This window comes from Glandiceps talaboti, chromosome 23, assembly GCF_964340395.1.
Source record: "Glandiceps talaboti chromosome 23, keGlaTala1.1, whole genome shotgun sequence".
Taxonomy (NCBI): Eukaryota; Metazoa; Hemichordata; class Enteropneusta; family Spengelidae; genus Glandiceps; species Glandiceps talaboti.
The window spans coordinates 4,996,207-5,016,123 of record NC_135571.1 but is presented as its reverse complement, the minus strand read 5'-3'; the positions used below and the strand labels follow the sequence as shown (position 1 = coordinate 5,016,123).

General features: G+C 36.3%; 3 protein-coding genes across 6 annotated transcripts in view; 2 read left to right on the top strand and 1 right to left on the bottom strand.

Annotated features, from left to right (window-relative positions):
- Nucleotides 1-7,460, top strand: part of LOC144452827 (serine/threonine-protein phosphatase 6 regulatory subunit 3-like) — a 37,929-nt gene extending 30,469 nt beyond the window's left edge. For all 3 annotated transcript variants that reach the window (XM_078143994.1, XM_078143993.1, XM_078143992.1), the window contains exon 23: nt 75-7,460. In XM_078143994.1, coding sequence (XP_078000120.1) covers nt 75-138 — 64 coding nt within the window. In that variant the 3' untranslated portion in view covers nt 139-7,460. The remainder of the gene's footprint in view (nt 1-74) is intronic.
- A 648-nt stretch (nt 7,461-8,108) lies between these two features.
- On the top strand, nt 8,109-12,681 carry LOC144452932 (uncharacterized). 2 transcript variants are annotated; one of them, XM_078144147.1, is made up of 4 exons: nt 8,109-9,219; nt 9,762-9,998; nt 10,412-10,553; nt 11,841-12,681. In XM_078144147.1, the coding sequence occupies exons 1-4, from the start codon at nt 8,930-8,932 to the stop codon at nt 12,612-12,614; spliced, it is 1,443 nt and encodes a 480-aa protein (XP_078000273.1). In that variant the 5' UTR covers nt 8,109-8,929; the 3' UTR covers nt 12,615-12,681. The 2 variants fall into 2 exon arrangements, with proteins under 2 accessions (XP_078000273.1, XP_078000274.1); XM_078144148.1 differs by lacking the exon at nt 8,109-9,219 and adding an exon at nt 9,317-9,658.
- On the bottom strand, nt 10,670-13,381 carry LOC144452905 (uncharacterized). Its single transcript, XM_078144116.1, has 3 exons — nt 13,355-13,381; nt 11,161-11,769; nt 10,670-11,061 (listed from the first exon to the last, which is right to left on the bottom strand). The coding sequence occupies exons 2-3, from the start codon at nt 11,729-11,731 to the stop codon at nt 10,670-10,672; spliced, it is 963 nt and encodes a 320-aa protein (XP_078000242.1). The 5' UTR covers nt 11,732-11,769; nt 13,355-13,381.
- Nucleotides 13,382-19,917: the final 6,536 nt, after the last annotated feature.

Sequence of the window (19,917 nt, the reverse complement as noted above, 5' to 3'; positions counted from 1 at the left end):
AAGAAAACTAAGCCCTTTTTTTGGCAATCCTAATAATGTAATTCTGTTCTGTTGTATTTTCTTTTAAAATACAGAGCTGAAGCAATAGAGGCCTTAGAACAGTGGAGAGTAGCAACACAACCCAACGGACCTGTGTGAACCAGTTGGAACTGGTTGGATCCTGTCCAAACTGGTTTTATCAAGTCCAGACCTCTGTGAACCAGTTAGAACTGGTTGGACCCAATCTAAACTTGTTTTATCCAAGGGAATCTCTTGAATACACTGTGTGCAGTTAGCTATACTGAAAAAAAAACTAAGAAACTTATTGGACACATTTATTGAGAATATCATATATCAATTACTGATGGTGTAAAAAACAAAAAGAGTCAAACACACAATGTAGCCAAAGTGTAATTTTACTCGTGTTGAAATTAAAAAAAAAAAAAAAATGGTTTGTTGTGGACTGTAACATAGGAGCAAATGAATGTATACCAAACTTAATAACTGACCATTGAAAAATAATCTTATTGGTGTTTGCAAGGAGACCTTTAGTTGAAATTAAACAAATCAAAATTATTACATGTGTACAACATTACTTGAGTAAGTTCAATGGTTGAAAAACCTGCATCAGGCTTTCTCAGCTCAGCTGATCAAATTTTTTTCCAAATCCCTTGCACTGTTACTTACTATTTACATCAACTCGTATGAATCCCTCTCTGCACTGTTTTTTGTTTTGTTTTTTAAAATTTTTTTAAAGGAAATTAAGTTCTCACGATCACAATAGTGTATTGAAAAGTGCCTGTTCAAAATCACCTTTGAATTAAAAAAAAATGTCTGTGCTTACAAGTCATTTACAGTAGCTAAAAGGTTTGGTACAGGTTTGGTAAGTGTTGTGAAAAATGGCAGGAATTTTTTGCTTTATAATAATCTCAGCTGCCATGTGGTATTATTGTAGCACTACAGTATTTCCAGCTTTCAAAAAATAATTTTTATAAAAAAAAACTTCAATTATTCGGTCTGTGGTCTTTCTTGTGAGAGGAAAATAAAATTTGTAAAGTACATATCCCAGGTTAGGTGACAGGACATTTGACATTTTTATTTAATAAGAATGAATGTCTACGCAAGCTGAATACAGACACTGGAACAGCTACCCAACATGCATTGTTTATTTTAATAAAGCCAAGTTACCCAGCATGCATCATTGACTGGGACACAACCAAGTTACCCAGCATGCACCATTGACTGGAACACAACCAAGTTATCCAGCTTGCATTATTCATGGGAACACAGCCAATTCACCATCATGCGTCATTAATTGAAACACAGCCATGTGGCCCAGCATGCATCATGTACTGGAAAACTGCTAAGTCACCCAGCATGCATCATTTCTTGGAACGCATTCGAGTTACCCAACATGCATCATTTATTGGAACACAGCCAAAGTTACCCAGCATGCACCAAAAGAGTCATTGAACATTGCCCACCATGTGCTGTCCAGATTGGCAAGTTAGATCGCCAACCCTCAGTGTACAGTTTTGAAAGACATAATTAAACATTTAGAATTTTTTCCAACAGTTAGCATTTATGTAAACATTTAACAACCATTGATTCAAAATATTTACATGTTTGTCGTTTGTGACATTTTCAATGTCAAATTTAGTAAAAATGAATATAAAAAGAAGGCCTGTACTTCTACAATCAATTATGCATAGGGTGCTTCTCCAACTTGTATTGTATTACGTATGTTTGTGAAGGGACGAACAATTCCAGATATCAGTCAATATTTCAGTGAATTTGATCTTCATTTATATTAATAGCTTTGCAGAAATGTTTAAAATATTTGCTGAATGTAAAGTTATTGTATGTTTTTAACCACCCCCCCCCCCACCCTCTCCCTTTCTTTTTCATTCATCAAAATGTGTGTCCATTTTGCAAATCTCATGAATATTGGCCTGAACTGCTACCTGCCTTTTCACTTAGTAATAGTATGTAGATACAAATCTCCAGTACCTTTTTTGAAGAAAAAAAATGGAATATGAGTTGCAGACAGCGTTGTAAGATGAAAATTAATCCTCTTTCTCCCTATGGGGTATTTGTTTGAACACAAACAACTAAGTACAAGTTGGGAGAAAGAGGATTCTGTCAGAAGTGCTTTCAGTGGAATAGAAATATGTAATAATACTTTATGCAAGCCTTACGTATGAAACTTTATAGAAATTTGACAGAAAACTGGAGTATTTGTGCAACATTTTGGCACATGGTCACAGTATAATCACATGCTCCATGATATAGCTGACCAATACACCGTGCAGTTTTTAGCAGCTGGAACGGTTAATACCTGCAGCAGTCCTGTGTTAACAACATACTAGCTATTGTTAACACTAGACTGGTACCTAAAACCTCATTGGCATGTTTTAGCAACTGGAACAGTTAATACCTACACCAGCTAAATGTCTACAGCATGCTAGCTAGTGTTAAAATCAGGCTAACGCCAGGCTAGTAATTTGGAAGGCATTTTTGAGCTGCATTTCAGCATGCGTGTGGCAAAATGTCCATTTTTAACTCATTCTGCACAATACAGGACTTGATAACATGGTAACAACATGTCAGGGGAGGGTAGACACATTCTGCAAACATAAATTAAAGTAAAATTAGACAGGACCAAAATTCAAAGTCAACATGGCAGGTAAATTTGAAATGTTGCAAGGTAACAACGCAAACAGTTCAATTTTGGATGGTATAGTTGAGTTTTTGATTTGTCTTGGTTTATGATCTTCAGTATGACTGCTATGTGGTGGATGTAACTAGAAATTAACAGACAAGGAACCATTGAGCAATGAATTATCTGCAATCAGCTGATCATATGACCCAACTTGTAAGCCGTACAGTGAATGTTTTCAGTAGGCTGATCTGCTCATACAACCACCTGGTGATAAGCTTAACTTGCAAACATCTGTCACTGTTAACATGCAAATTTGTACAGATGGTTGACCACAACGCCACCAAGTGGTCACCTGTAATTAGTAAACAGTCCTGCTGAACAGGATCAATGGTTGGGACAAATCAAAACCTCAACGCTTTACTAAGTTGAACAGTTTATGAAGTAGAAGTTTGTGACATGTTTATTTAGTTATATGCTTAGTAAGAAATAATATAAAGAAAATGACAAAAAATTGGGGAACATTTCTGCTGTGCCAAACTGTTAGTAAATCTTATATTAATTAATTAATCAGTACTGCACAAATCCACAATTGTGATTGTAGGGAGAGTATATGTAAAATGAAACGCACTTTATTTAGATTGAATTTAGGACTGAGAAATTAAGACTGGAGTTAGTACTCCCAGGGAAAAAAAACGTTCAGGGGAAAAGACACTGTAATAAGTTAATAACAATAGTTCAAAAAATGTACATTTTATGTAATAATAGCATATAGTTGAATAATGCTCAGGAAGGGAATTTTGTGTGTTGTAATGTTGTTGTTGAGTCTCCTGTAGAAAGATTTAATAGTCTCGATATATTTCCAATGGTGACTTGTAATTTTTGAGAAAGACAACCTTTAACTTTTACTGCAAGTATTCCAAGTTCACTTTACTCAGTCAGATTGGCCCAAGCACTCTGTTAGTCATAAACTAGATATATGTTGTGAGAATGAATGTTCATGGACTCTTGGTTCATACATAGTCATGAAATTTCTACTCACAGTCAAAATATTTCTTGGATGCTGATGAGATGTCGGCAAAGATTTGGGCTTCGCTTCCAAGAAATACTTTGACTGGGTAGAAATTTCATTACTGAATACATATTTGTTATTTTCTGTCACAATTTATGGACTTTGCCTCAATTTTTACTGCCAGAGATGCTGTGAAAATGCTGTGAAATTTTGTGAACAAATGTAAATAAAACACCCTGATAGTAATTTTGTGAATTTCAAGATGATGATAATAATGCAATGTATGTTAGTACCTAGGCAGTTTCCTCTCATACGCACAACTGGGCAATGGTGCAACCACAATATGTTCAGCTCTTGGCTCAAAATCAAAGATGATGCTGGTTAGAGATTTTAACATCCTAAAGAGGATTTAAGTTTTTACATGTGGGATACTTTGGTGAGATCTAGTTCTGAAGTACATAAAGTTGGCTTCACATGTAACGCTCTTCCACAGTGACTCGAAGGTTATATATAAAATGTGTACAAATAGGCGTGTTATTTATGGTACCATTGCACCATGCATGTTGCCCTCTAGGCAGGGCTCAAAATTAACTTCTTTCTTTAGTAGTCTTAGTGGTAGTGGGCTACCAATTTCAGAAAGTGGTAGCCCAAGGATGGTGACCAATAGTCCTATATTCCTGAACTGAAAACAGATTTCCTCTGTTGGAAATATGTGTGTTATAAAAATACTGTCTGTAAATCTTCCATCCTTTAAATCATTGCATAATCATTGGTAGCCTGAGCGAGCTAGTACCACTGCAAATTATGGTAGGCCCATGACATGAATTTGTTGTCTGTGGACATGGGACTACTATTAATTTCGAGTCCTGGCCTCTAGTATGCTTTCCCCCTTCTTGCAACTATACATGTCTTCTGTACCCCTTTTTAAAGCTGGAATACTAGTATGTTTATCACAGGCAAGCAAAGTAAATTTTTATACCTAATTTTTAAAAAAACTTTTTTTTTGCATAATTATTACATTTCTTTGTACTTCTTGGGCCATTTATTTGGCCATTTATTTGTTTGAGCCAAGGTGAAAGTTTGCCTCCTCGCGTGCCTCTTGTTCTGTGTTCACATGGACATGATAATTCGGGTTTATAAGTTTGTGTGTTTGTAATGTCTTACTTTAACTGTACCAGTACCTTGTGGTATACACATAACTTGATGCAAGCATCCTGTCCATCCACAATTTAATCATTTCATTTGTATTCAGACACATTTGCTCATACAGCATAATCCATTTGTATCTAGTCTGTAATGTATGCTGTGACTGGGCACCCTCACACATCGGTCCACCCCTTTCAGAGGATAGGTTAGTGAGGGCAGAGAGACATGGCATATCTTAGGGCTAATCAGTATTATATACCAAAATTAAAAAGATTTTATGAAAAAAAAAATGGTCAAATAATTTGGAGAATAATTGCCAGCTATGGTCGGCAATTATTCCGAACAATTTGGAGACTATTTTTCAACTCTAGTTGTATAATTACAAAACTTCTGAACAGGTTGCCAGAGATATTCTTACAGTTGTCACAGTACTCATTTGCATATCTCGACTGGTGTATTCCTGCTAGAACTGGTTTCAGCCAGTTTCTGAGTTTATTAATATGCTTGCTTGCATCATTTACTTTTGATACCAATCAAGAGAAATTTTCCTTGTTAATTTATCATAAATGATATATGCCTACTAATTGGTGAACCAGGGTCACATGATTTTAGTGTCCAATCAGTGTCCTGCATTAATGGGATCTAACTCTTGATTGGTTAACAACCAGGTGTGACATTGAACTGTGGAAAATGGGTGCTTTCTTATCCTGTGTGGACTCCCACTTCCAAAAAAATGTAATGTAGTGGGATTTCATCACAGGCGAGACTTGACAAGACTCAAAATGATTTGGAGATATTTATTTTGAGAAGCTTAATATTAAGTATTAAAAGTACATTTGTAATTAAAGAATATGCAGTTTGAAGTACTGTAAATTATAAAGGAATTTCACAGAAAACAAAATATGTTATTTTGGATTAGAATTATGGAAAGATAGCATTCTTTACTTTATGGTTCTTGCCAAATTATAGTATATGTCATCTTATAGTCAATTTGCAGCTAAAAATCTCAGTTTATCTAAACGAACACCTGGTTTCATTATACTGCATTTGATTGGACGACTTGCACTCGTATGCTGAACTGATTGGTGGATTTCAGCCAATCAAAAGATTACTTTGTGGCAGCACTTCTACTCTGTCCAATCAGCCTGTTTCTTTGACATCCAACATGGTCTGTACCATCTGCTCACGGGCCAATCAGTGATCATAATACAGTCTGTATAATTTGCATATTGTGTTCCAAAATCAATCGATTGGTTGAACTCTTTCAATGACTTTCATGAGCTAATCAGATTTCAGTCTTGTTAAACTGACCAATCACTAAATTGCTTTCTTTGCTGTCCAGCAGGAGTGCAGATCAGTCTCTTCATGAAGGGTTTCCTTTTCGTGCTTACTTTTTACTACCAATTTTACGGACATTTCTTGAATTTAAGTACAAACAAGACAAGATTGTTTACAGAAATATTAGTATAGAAGAAAATGCAGAAATGTATTGAAGTAATATCTTGTAAAGTTTGAACTGTAAAATGGTAGATTTTTATTTTGCAATGAGTGTGTAGTCAGAAAGTATAATAAAATATTTAGATGCCTTCAAATTCTGGGACAAATTTAAAACAAACTTGTATGTAATATCTGTATGTGTATATTTCTTAAATCTGAAGTTGGGTGTGCATATAATGTATTCCATTTCTACGTAGTAAATGTAGTTCTTGTGTTTTTTTCTGTGTTGATTCAAATTTTACTACAAAAGTAAGGTAAGCGTAGAAAATTTATTGGGCCACTCGATTTTCCTGGCATCTTCCAGGACTTAGCACACTAAGACGCATGTAAAATGAAATATTCTATCTCCTTTCCGTGTACTCTTAATATGCATACATTTCAGTGATTTTGATTTGCATTTTCAGACATACAATGTACCAAAAGTTGTCCTAAAGATGTCAAAATGACTGGCTGAGTTGACTTTCTACGCCGGCCTTACTTTTGTCATACCAAGAGCAGAATGAATGATTGTCTTTACCCTGTAGCTGTGAAATGCAGTAGATTTTTTGTATTATGTAAGGGAAGAAAGAATATCTATTCTGCCATGGGGTTGGCTTTAATCTCTCCATTCACATCATTTTTGTTTTTTTTTCCGTTTTAATAAAATTGCAGTATTATCAGACACCACATTGAGGTCATGTGAAGTGATGGTTTCATGGCAAGATTTGACTAATTTAAGGACCGTATATAGATAGGGAACCGTGATGAAAAAGAAATGTTTGCTTGAGGTCATCAGAAGCAATGCAGAAGTAGTATTAACCTGTATAAACGGTATAAACGTAGTATGGACCAGCTGAAATCAAATATTGACTTGATATAAGGTCATCAGAAGTGATATATGTAGTATTGACCAGTTGAGAAATAGTATTGACTTGATAAGGTCATCAGAAGTCATATGAAAGTATTATTACCCTGTTGAGATCAAGTATTGACTCCATAAGGTCATCAGAAGGGCTACAAACATAGATTAACCTGGTGAGAAATAGTATTGACTTGATGAGGTCATCAGAAGTGGCATAAACATAGTATTAACCAGTTGACAAAAGTATCAGGAGTGTGTTGCACAAAGACTTGTTTTCTTGAGCACCAAAAAAGATCTTTAAGTCGGTGCTCAATAAAATGAATGAAATTTACTCACACAAGTTCGGCAACTTCTCTACTTTTCATTGACATCCAAAAAACAAAGAGAAAGTAGAACTGGGACTGGTACCCCAACTCTGCAAAGAAAGTGACAACCTCTACTCTATAAAGAAATTGGTATGACAACCTCTACTCTGAAACTTGCATAGTTTTAGGTAACCGTAGCGTTGTACACACACACACACACACACACATATATATATAACGTCTACATCATATACATGTATAACGGTGTAAACCATTACACACATCAGTCACTTTACTTTGGCCTTACTACTTAAACTTGAAAGGGGTTGCCCCATGTCATAGTGTACCTAGCATTATTACATGTGTACCACCACTGGTACCACAGTGTGTACGTTGATGTAAAGTCAGAAATAAAACCGGTATTTTCACTGTTGGCTATGCAAATGAGATAAAATACGCAGAAGTTCCTATAATTTGCAAAATCAATCCCTGATGAAAATAAGCAAATAAATTCATTTGTTTTCGAGCACATGCGCATCTTTCAGGTCGTAACACACTATTTGAAAAAAAATTTGTTGGTTCATAAAGTATTTCGCTATTTTTCTGGACCATCACAATTTCTGAAGTATCAAATAACTATGCAAATTACCAATCACATAACTGCAAATTAGGAACAACAACATCGACTGCTTTCCGTATGTAAACAATCTATCTTGATGTTTACAATGTATCGAAGGTATCTGGTATTATAAACGTTTCCACTGGATAATTATACACTTGTATGAAACATTTTGAATGTAAATTAATAACCGTAGATCATTTTAAACTGATATCCGACCAGGAAAACAAGAGACACCAAATGTCGTCTGCCGCTAGCTTACACAGATTTGTGTCTGCCTCCGAACCGCGGACGCGAACGCCACCGCTATTTTGATATTAGTCAGAAAATACAGGATACAGTGATGAAACTATTAGTTCTAGAAAACAAAGAACTGTACCTTCCAGTAGGTTTTCAAAGGATTTGGCGTGTTAATTTAGAAATATGCCCGTTATTCTCTTACAAACATCGACGAACTTACTTTTTACGGCGGAAACGGTAAATTTGCATAACAATAGGCCAATGTGTCAAAGGTTACCAGCAAATGTTGGGTGACCTGGGTGACCTTAATCAGTACGCAATGACGTTCTTTTCTGAATTATTACGTTTGGTGTACATATGTATGGAAGACCGGCGACATATGTAGTAATAACAACCCCGCAGACTCACAATGGATGGTAGGGCATGCAGAAGTTATTTCAACTCGTGATTTGGTTTATTCTGACGCCGTATTTTCAAGTCTCTGACTGGGAATTCTTTAGTCCTGCTTCCATGACGGTGCACGAGTCTGTATTCATGGTTCCACATTACGTAATAAGCCCCGCCCACCATGGTTACTGTTGCTACGCCCCACAAGCTTTGAGTTTGTGGGACATTGTTCTGATAATAAAACATGGCGGCAAATTCGTATGGAGATCGTCTGCAGAGCGTACCCGACGATATCTCAATTGCCTACCTCCCTGGAGTTTCAAGTCTTTCCACAAAGGCACAGGATAAAGGACTAAATTATTTTACTCAAGGTTATGTTCATGACATTAAGATAAATAACGCTAGTAATGATTTGAAAGTGTTGGCGCGATGCTGGCGATCAATGAGGAAGTCCGAGTCACCGCACAAAATTGAAGTTGACATTTCACGAGTACTGAGGAAAGTGACGAATGCCAACTGTTCTTGTAAGGCAGGGTAAGTTTAATTTTTTATAATGTTTAAACAATTCACCAGTATTGCTAAAATTGTATTATTTGTTGCTGTTATCACAAAAGAACTACGTAAGCCTCTACGTACGTAGGAAAGTATATGAACAAACGTACTTCAACTTTGAACTTTGTGTTTGCCTGTTGTGTAAACACTGCGTAGACGCAACTTCCGTATCACTTTCATCTCGCCCTGGCCTGACATATTCATGAATCATACAAATATAGTTTCCGCTAACTACTAATGAAAGGAGTTGATTTTGTTTGGAAACTTTTCATGATATTATTTTATTATTACTCCGGTATGTTGAATGAAGTCAATATTTCCATGGAGGGTCAGACTGTATGTGTATGTACCGGTACCTCGCCCATACTGCATGTCTACCCGTATCCGCAACATCCTGCCGCCGTACTTAGACCCTGTACATGTACGTGCACGATCCTTGTCGTTGCGTTGTATACTAGTAACTGTTTGTCTATACATTTTGTTAACAACAACTGAACATTGACTGCTGTTTATTTTCATTTCAGGTTAAGTGGTCACTGTTCACATGTCATCGGTTTGATAAAATCACTACAAGGATTGAAGCTACACAACTTCACTAATGTACCAGCACAGCTGAGCTGTACCAGCATTCCACAACAGTGGCATGTTCCAAGGGGACCAAAGATAAAACCAGTCCCAATAAATCATGTTGTAGTTGCAAGACCAACCATTGAAACGAGAAAGAGAAGACCAATAGTCTGTCAGGTTGACAGTAATAAGAAGTAAGAAACAGTACACCATCATGATTTATAGTTTATGATTTTGTCATTACATTTTCATGTTGCAAACTTTTGTATACTTGGGAAAAGTTAAAATGTTTTGATTTCATTTCTGAGGGCATCTCTTTAGAAAGGATATGTCAACATTGGATGATTTATTAAAATCTGTCATATATGTGTGTGTGCAGTGTGTCATAGCCATTTTGCTAGTCACAAGTCTTACAATATGCTATAGTATCAGTCTCGTTTAAACACATCAAATACTAATTGAATCACACCACACACTTGTGCAGCAAATACATAATTTGATGCCAAGTACACAGAAACATTTTGTGGGTTTCTTCAAGAGGATGTGTATTATCAGATTAAATACTCAGGTAATTAACTCCTATAATTGTGTTTTACAAATGTTTCAGGTTACCAAAAGTAACTTCAACTGACATAGGCATATTACAGAATCTGAAAGGAACACCCTTGGCATATACTGTATCAGATGATGTACCAACAACAGATACATCTTTTGGGGAAGTGCAGTTGGGATCTATGTTATCCTATCAGGTATGTGAAATAATCAACAACTCCTTGATGGATATATTTTAATATGTGATGTGATATGTAAATAAAAGACACCACAAATTAACAGAGTGCATATAGTAGTCCTGCCAGTTATTTGTTTATTGTGTTTTCTCTTTCACAAAGACATCTTGAAATAGAGTCAGATAACAACACACTGACCAAATACTGTTGATCTTCTCAAAAAGAGTGGCTTGTATAATGTCTGAAACAATTTTAAAAGTCTTTATTTTAGCAATGAGGCGTTCAATATGGATTCTGTGTTTTGCTATTTTTTCTGTAATCTGTGTATCTGCCACTGACATCTGAGAAGATGATGATATAAAAGGAGGAATATTTAGTTGCAAGCCAAGTTCAGATATTTCTTTCTGAATTGTGAATCCTTTATCAGACATGATAGCATCACCTGGGTTAAGATATCCATTATCTAGTAATTGTTTCAACAATTTTAAAAATCCACTCTGTTCAGATATCTGTACATCTGATATATTCCCTGTAAATAACTCGGACACAAAAAGTAATGATCCACACGGATCACATCCTATTAAACTCTTAAGTGTCGTACTTGACTTATAATCACTTTACAACTGACTTTTAAGGGCCAACGCACTGGGTTGTTGTGTCTTTAATTCAGTACAGTCTATCAGTATGACAGTTCTTGGAAAGTCCCTTTTAAAATCTGCAGGCATTTTATTCATAATAATACTCCTGTGTGGCCAAATACTAATTTGACCTAACTTCCAATACATGTGGTCAATCCATGTATTAAAGACATCCCCAGCTGACTGTAGTCCTAAACCAAACCTTACTGCTAAGTCTCGCAGTCCAAAATTATGCCGTAAACGACACAAACATAACAAGAGACAATCTTTACCTGCTAGGTTTTTTATATCTGTCCTAACTTTCTTGTAAGATAACACAGTATCATTTGGTAAAAGAAATGATAACAAGGCTAAAAATCTAACATAACTAATTCCAGTATAGTATTTAAAAAGGCCCTTAAGTTTCTTTTGATTTCTCAGTACACAATCAACACCAAATTTACAATTATTTGTGACATCCTGCTGAAGTTTCTTGATTTTTAGGTCCCTTTCTGTTATCTCAGATTGAAGTTTTTTAATGGTGGCATCCTTTTCTTCCAGTTTGTTTTCTAATCTCGACATTTCAGCAGTTTGCACAAGTAGGTCAAGAGGTGATGTCCCTGTAAGATAAAAACACACAAATATTTAATTTTGTAATCTATAATGAACTTGTCATTGCCTTTTCTTTCAGATGAACAACATGAAAACCTCTAAAGTATCTGATGGTATGGGCTGTGGACCAACAACCCTCCCCAAAACAGCACCAATAAAGCTACCAGAGGAGTATCGTACCTTGAATAAAGAACATTCTCAAATTGACCCAGAGACACTTGAAATAGAGACAAGGGGACAAGCAAACAACAAAACCTGGATTAAGTCACGAGCATGTCGTTTAACAGCATCAAATTTCGGTAGAATTTTAAACAGGAAATCTGCTCCATCTGAAAAGTTTCTGAATAGTTTGTTCCAACATAAATCGATCACAGCTGCTTCATTAGAATATGGAAAACGCAATGAGCTAAAAGCAAAATCAAAATACCTTGAAGTACACACATGCAGACATATCCATGACTGTGGTCTTGTTGTAAATACAGAATTTAGCTTTTTAGGTGGGACCCCAGATGGAAAAGTATGCGACCATGGAAAGTGTGGAATTATGGAATGTAAGTGCCCATACTGTGCAAGAAACCTTACCATCGACCAGGCAGTGAATGAAGTGCCAAATTTCATGTTGCATCGAGGACCTGATGGTGAAATAGTGCTCAAAAGAACCCATCCATATTTTGTTCAAGTACAGGGCCAGTTGATGGTAACAGGAGCAGAATTTTGTGATTTTGTTGTATTTACACAGATAGATGTTTTTATTCAACGAATATTGCCAGATGTTGAGTACATGCAGGAGATGTTGCAGAAGCTCTGTGCATTTTTCCAAAAGTATGCAAAACCATACCTTTGCAAAAAGTAATATGTAATAATAGTATGTAATAGTGTGACTTTCACAATAGTATGTGTCCCAGGCATACTTGTATGCAGCTCCAATAAAATATATGAATAATAAAACTGATTGTGATTGTTTCTGATTAATAAGTTTACAAAAATGATGTGTGTAGATTGATGTCTAGAATGCTACTTGTGTCAGTAAAGAAAGTACAGTTTATCTTTTACACATTTTACGGTTGGGTAGAAATCTTATGACACAAGTTTTTTTGTCAATGTATGGTGGTACAGAAATTTGAAATAGATTTGACGTAAGAGGACACCTGCTCAACTCCATGGTTTTTTTTTTTAGAAGAATGAGAGCTATAAATTGTACAGTTTGATACACAATATAATAACATTGTAAGGCTAGTTCCTATACAATATAGTTACGATTACCACAATCATCTCCACTCACTATATATAGAGGTCATTACTCTAGCAAAGAAATCTGTGCTACCCCAACAGTGTTGATATAAACATGACAACGTTATGAAGAGTTCTGTAGTAGATATTAGCAATTGTCTAAAGGAAGTAACTAATTACAACTGCCTGTCTGTTTGTGATGGATTACTACTGACACTGTTTACTCTTGGCCCAGCAGGTGGTTTAGCCAGATTAACTGGTTTGTTGGTACCTTTGACTATACGTAGTGAGTGGAGATGATCGTAGTAATCATAACTCTGTTGTATGCTATACTTGAACTAGACTAATAACATTGGTACTTACAAGCACATTCTGTCTGAGTCCCTACATTTCTCTCTGTAACAAGGCCACTGCTGCTAATCAATGGCGGATGTATGGATACACTATGAAAAAAAATGATTTATAGTATATATTACATATATGCATTCATATTGAAAGGGGAGGGGGGAGTGAAGAGATCAGATATATTGTCCATTATACATAAAATGACACAAAATCAATGAATGATGATGTACAAATTACAATGTATGTTTTCTCTACATTTGAAAATACAAGTCACTCATCTATATTGTTTGTATTGTTCTGAATATTAATACACTGGTAATTTATTTTTATTAAAACTTTTAAACAAACATATACTACAAATGACTTGAACAGAACCATCATAAACCATGTCTACTAAACGAAAATTTAAACATTCACTTACACAGGATCATTGTCGAATATGTGCGCTAGACATTTTCTCTTTGACGGCTGCACAGTAGACAAATCACCATCACACTTGTCCTTTCGCTTTGGTGGGGGTCTTGTTGGTGTATATGAACTGCCATCTGCTGGCAGCGGGTCAGGACACACATCAGTTGGGCCATTAGAACCCGGAAAGTGCTGTTTTTAAAAATAAACACAAACAGCTGTAAGTTGAATATGAAGGTGAATCTAATTCAACGAACGAAGCACATTCTCTAATCAATCCATAAATACGGCACATCGCATACATCTTGAAAAGTAATTTTAGAGTAACCTGTCGATTGAGGGGTCTAAATTACTGAAAACACCTCTGGGTTTGTTTAAATTTGAACCAGGAACTTAAATGTTATCCAAAAAGAAGAATAGTTCAAGCAGACAACATTGCCATTTGGATCGAGGCCATGGTTCGATTTTTGCAAACGATCGTTCAGCTTCAGAAGTTCAGTACAAACAATCTTGCACGATGCGAAAAATGCAAAATAAGAACACTGTAACAGTTAATTTTAACCATTTGTAAATTTGTATAGATATATAATTCTTACCTTAGAACAGACATACTTGTGTTTATTGATTTTGTCGGTATTTAGTTGGTAGTGTGGTCTGCCACACGCCTTTATCCACCGCAGACATTTTTCTAGTTGTGTTTTCGGTTTGGGGAATGGTACAAAGTGGATAGTAGGTTTAGTGCCCAGATACAGCTCATCTGATTTGCACGTACCCCAAGCACATCGTTTCACCATTTTCGTTTGAACTGTCGCAAAAACACGGTTACAATCTGGAACGGCAATACTGCAGTTCAATCACGTACGTGTCGTACATTCACTAGTACAGTGTCGATCAATGTGGGACAAAATGGCGGCTGTAAGCAGGCGTGACATTGCTGTGTTGTGATTGGCTAAGAGTTATGTTTGATTGACAGGAGTGGAACCATGAATTACTGACTTGACTCTAAGGAGGGGGAGGGACAATTGTCAGAATCGAGTCCCGAATTCCTCCGTATGCAAGCAGGACTAGGAATTCTTAGAATACGTTCAGATTTGGTTTCGACAATCATATGTCGCAATCTACATCATACCATCCAACTTATATTAACTATTTAGTAGAGTTATGATGGTTCAAGCCCCGTCGTTGCCGTTCGTCATGAACATGTGAATGGCTGATGTCTTTGCAGGCAAGATTTGAACCACCCAGTCAACCCAGCTATATAATTGGGGACCGGGTAGGATAGCTATTGCAAGGTGAATGCTTTAAACCTATGTGCTTATAGAGGCTGCAATGGATTGTATGCTCCCCAGGGAATGGAGGAAGTATGGCCGTTGTGCCACTATAGGTCCATGCCAGGGGTAATAATTGTAAAGCACTTTGAACACACAGTGGGAAAGCGCTGAGTAAAAAACCAACATTATTATTTCACATCTAAAATTCATCGATATCATCCGAAACTTGCCTCGTTCGTGGAATCTCATACACAAAACTTGTTTCATGAAATGCCGTGATGTAAATAAGATACATCAAATAATCAGAAGAAACACAAAGGAAATTCAACACGTTCCATGAAATATTTGAATTTTATTTTCCAAAGCCACACAAATAAGTTCACTACTTCAAATGCTCATGGAATCTAGTAAAAAGCTTGCGATCCTGTCATAAGAAAATCAAACACAATTATTGACAATTGAAAACCAAAACTATAAGATACGTGTGTCGCTCCGCCCTCACCGGTACCTGCTTTAGGGTTGACCGATGTTTGAGGGCGCCCGTCACTGTGTACCTTACAGACCGTCGGATTGAAGATCTCTGTCTTATAGTTTCCCTGAAAAGCTTCTCTGATTGTTGATGGCATTAATGATGGTATATTATTTTGTATATACACTTCTCAATAATAAACTTGCCAAAAAAAAAGAATAACAAAAAAATCAACGAATACTATATAGATAACCTCAGACCACAGTTTGGATGTCTGATTTAGAACACATCACATTAGACCTATGATCACAATGATAAAGGTCGACCATTTCTTGGAACCGTGCAAAATATGTTCGTCTGTTTAACATTCATTGAAAAAATAGTTGGTAAATATAGTCATTCAAAGTACGTCTTCATTTATTGTTCAATCGATCACATATAGCGTATGAAAAATAAATCTGTACACTTTTTGTAACCAAACTTGGGGGGGGGGGGGTGAGCAGAAAAGGAAACAATATATGAATTATATATTCACACTGCTATTGAATATTCATAATATGAAATAAATTGAGAACATCGTGTCGACAAATTGTGGCAATTTGTGAGTAGCTACGTCATCCTACACCCACAGGAGACCCACTGCTGAAAACATGGTAGTGAGAAGGACCAGAATACCAGCTTTCACGTTGGTGCCATGGTTTCCGTCGTTGCATAGCTCACCGGTGCAGCAGTCTTGACAAATTTGGCCTCCTGTCAATGAAGACATATTATGCATGGGTAAATGTGTGTTATGACGGTTCACGGCAGACTCACCGCCCAGTAGAAAAGTGAGCCACCAACGGTGAGACTGGGTAACCGAAACTGTACTGTACACTCGGGAAGTACATGGATAATTTTTAGAATGCAAAACTACACTAAATATAGTAACTGCTTAATTATATATGTTTTTTTTCTGGAAACGATTATATTATTTGTTTCTATTTCTTGGCAAACGTACAGTCGAACATTTTCTTCATAAATAAATGTCTTGAATTATTTCTTCTTTCGTCAGCACCCTTTATTTTGTTGTTGATGTTTATTGGTTGAATGTGACTCTTATCTGACATTAATAATTTTCCCCGTATTACCTCCTTCACTTTGATAGCAACCATTAACACACTGCATAGTAGTTGCACAACGCCGACTGAAGCGCTGTATGTCACCATCATCGTCTTCTGTACGCATGACCTATTGATAAATTCGAGAAATTAATTTTGCTGAAAAATCTCACGTAGGCGGGAAGAATCGTAGTTGGGAGATTATACACATAAAGTCTCGTCGTTACAGAAATTCACGAACTTCATTATAAAGCACAGACAAGGAAAATATTAGAGTTAGCTTGGTGTTCTTTTATCATGGGATATGATATTTCATGCACACAATCAGGTAACTTCATTTGCAAAACAGTTGAAACCCTGAAAATCATCAAGTCCTCATTGAAGTCATTCCTGCAATAAATTCACTGTAAAAGAATATTATGACAACATTTATCAGTTTTCAATGTGATTTGGTAAATGATCCTGCAGTGTGTGTTGTGTCTTTGTAATTGCTATTGTTATTGTTATTGTTATTGTATCTATCCTTATGTAAAATGCATTGTGTCACACCAACTTATGGGTATTAACCTAGGCTGTAAGATACATTGTGTTGTTCTGCCCTATTAGGCTTCTTAACTGTACTAATCTATCAAATGTCCCACATCAGCAACCAGACTTGGTTGCAGCCAATCAAATATAGCTATGCTCTATAAGGTGTCAAACTGACCACCATGATGTCAGCCTTTCAATGCTGATTTATGAGACCAGTCACCTAATCTTACGACAATAGTAAAAGTAATTTTCTGGTCGCCTCCTCTAGAGGAAAACGTAAACATGTACCATGAAGGCCTTTTTTCAGGCAAAATAGAGGCTACCGGCTAGGCGCACTACAACTCTAAGCTGAAATGAGACAATGTGGCTCACATCAAAGATGCCCTATAAAGGCACAATATCGACCTGATGCTTCTCTGATCTCGCAAGTGATTATAGGTGATGTAAAATCATAAAATTACTCTCCAGGACCCATAGTTTATGAAAATATCTCTATGTCCTGGAGTGGCGTTCTCTGAAATTACAAGTAATTGTAGGTGATGTGAAATAATTGAATGACTCTCCAGAACTCATAGTTTATGAAAATGTCTCTGTTTCCTGGAGTGGTGTTCCCCTTTAAATGACTGATATATACTGTTTCATAAATATTTCATTAATTAAGCATCCTCTACCTCTGTTACACTTCAATGTTAAGATTTTATTATGTATTTAATTACCATACATCTGCCATCTTCATCGGTTATTGAACAGGTGCCACCCGTAACATCTTCAGGCTGTTTTCGACAATCGTCACTCTCACTGTCATCTGAGCAGGAATAGCAGTTATAGGAATCAGACTCCTCTGCCCATGTTGACGAAACAACTAATAACAATACTGGAGAGAGAGAGAGAGAGAGAGAGAGAGAGAGAGAGAGAGAGAGAGAGAGAGAGAGAGAGAGAGAGAGAGAGAGAGAGAGAGAGAGAGAGAGAGAGAGAGAGAGAGAGGGAGGGAGGGAGGGAGGGAGGGAGGGAGGGAGGGAGGGAGGGAGGGAGGGAGGGAGGGAGGGAGGGAGGGAGGGAGGGAGGGAGGGAGGGAGGGAGGGAGGGAGGGAGGGATAGATAGATAGATAGATAGATAGATAGATAGATAGATAGATAGATAGATAGATAGATAGATAGATAGATAGATAGATAGATAGATAGATGGATGGATGGATGGATGGATATATATATATATATATATATATATATATATATATAGATAGATAGATAGATAGATAGATAGACACACACAGATAAATAGACAGACAGACAGACAGACAGACATATTAAAAATGAATATTTGCATGTAAGGGTGCAAAACATTCCATTAACCAGATTTAAACAGAATGCCTTCCGTAAGGGTAAAGTTTTGAGATTGTCGTTGCTACATACAATTGATGGAATATAACAGAACATATGCAATAATTTTTTCTCATTGATTGCTATTTGCCCATTGCTGTTAGTGATCTCCTGGCCAACCACAACATGTAATGTGAAGCTTTATAGAACGTTGTAGCATAACACTCGCCGAAGTCGGAAGAAAGAGTTTTAAAAGCCAAAAAAAGAGAGAATTGTTTCTGGTCAGCACCATCCTTAAATACCCCCTTTCCGCGTTAATTATTTTTCATGTTTGTCCAGCCAATTCAGTCTGCAGATGAACGGGAAAACACAAAAGTAACTCTGCCTACATTAATTGCCACCAGTGAAGACAACTGCATAACTAATCATGAACAAGCCTATGACATATGCCCCACATACACACTTGCTGTAAAGTACTAAATAACAAAGAACAGTAAATGCGATAAGTAGATTGATTAACATTTGTTGAGAATGTACAAAAAAAAAAAAAAAAAAAATCACATCATCGCATCACTTTAGACAACATTTCCTGACCAGAAACTATTTTTTCCTTTTTAGTGGCCTACCAAAATATGCCAATAACTTATTAAAATTAAAAGCTACATCGACAATATTTTCGGGACAGGTGCGCTTTGGTATTGCAAATGTATGTATCAAATTATTTTGAATTTGAAGCGTGCATTCTTGAGATATAGCCTAATTACCGAAAACCATTAATAACTCCTGTGAGACCCATTTGATTTGATTTGATTTATTTCAGCACAAGAAAATAAACATTCAGTATACAGAAAACAATTACAACATACAAAATAAACGTTATTGTGCTGGGATAACACAGAAAGTTAAAAATTTATTTCCACTGTGGTCGCACATAGAACAGACAAACTCAACTTTACCAAAATACAGATTAAACTCACAAGAGACAAAACAACAATCAGTAAAAAGGAAGTCATCATTTACACATCGATCCATTAAATCATAAAAGTATCCTTTCAACCATTTCTTAAAAAGAGTACTAGAAGTTACGCTCTGTACATTACTTGGTACTTTGTTCCATTGCATTGCATTCGTCTCCTCCCTCCACACCACAACTGAATAATTCTTGATTATTTAATAATTAGCCTTCTGTTGTCATCAACACGATGACACAGTTTTGTGTACGGTATGTATGACGACATTCGTTTGGTTTTTTGTAAACCCCACCAGGAGGTACCTGGTAGTGATGGGGTTTGAGTAATCAACGTACCTGCATGTGTAACCGTACGTGTACGTAACATAGTTGTATCTCTGCCAGGTATTTATCGATTAGATTCAAACATGATATGCACAAGAATGTTGAAGCACTGTTGTTGTAAAAATCCACAATTTCTGTAACATCTCATCAGTAACTATAACAACCAGAGATTATACTCCATTACGTGTACT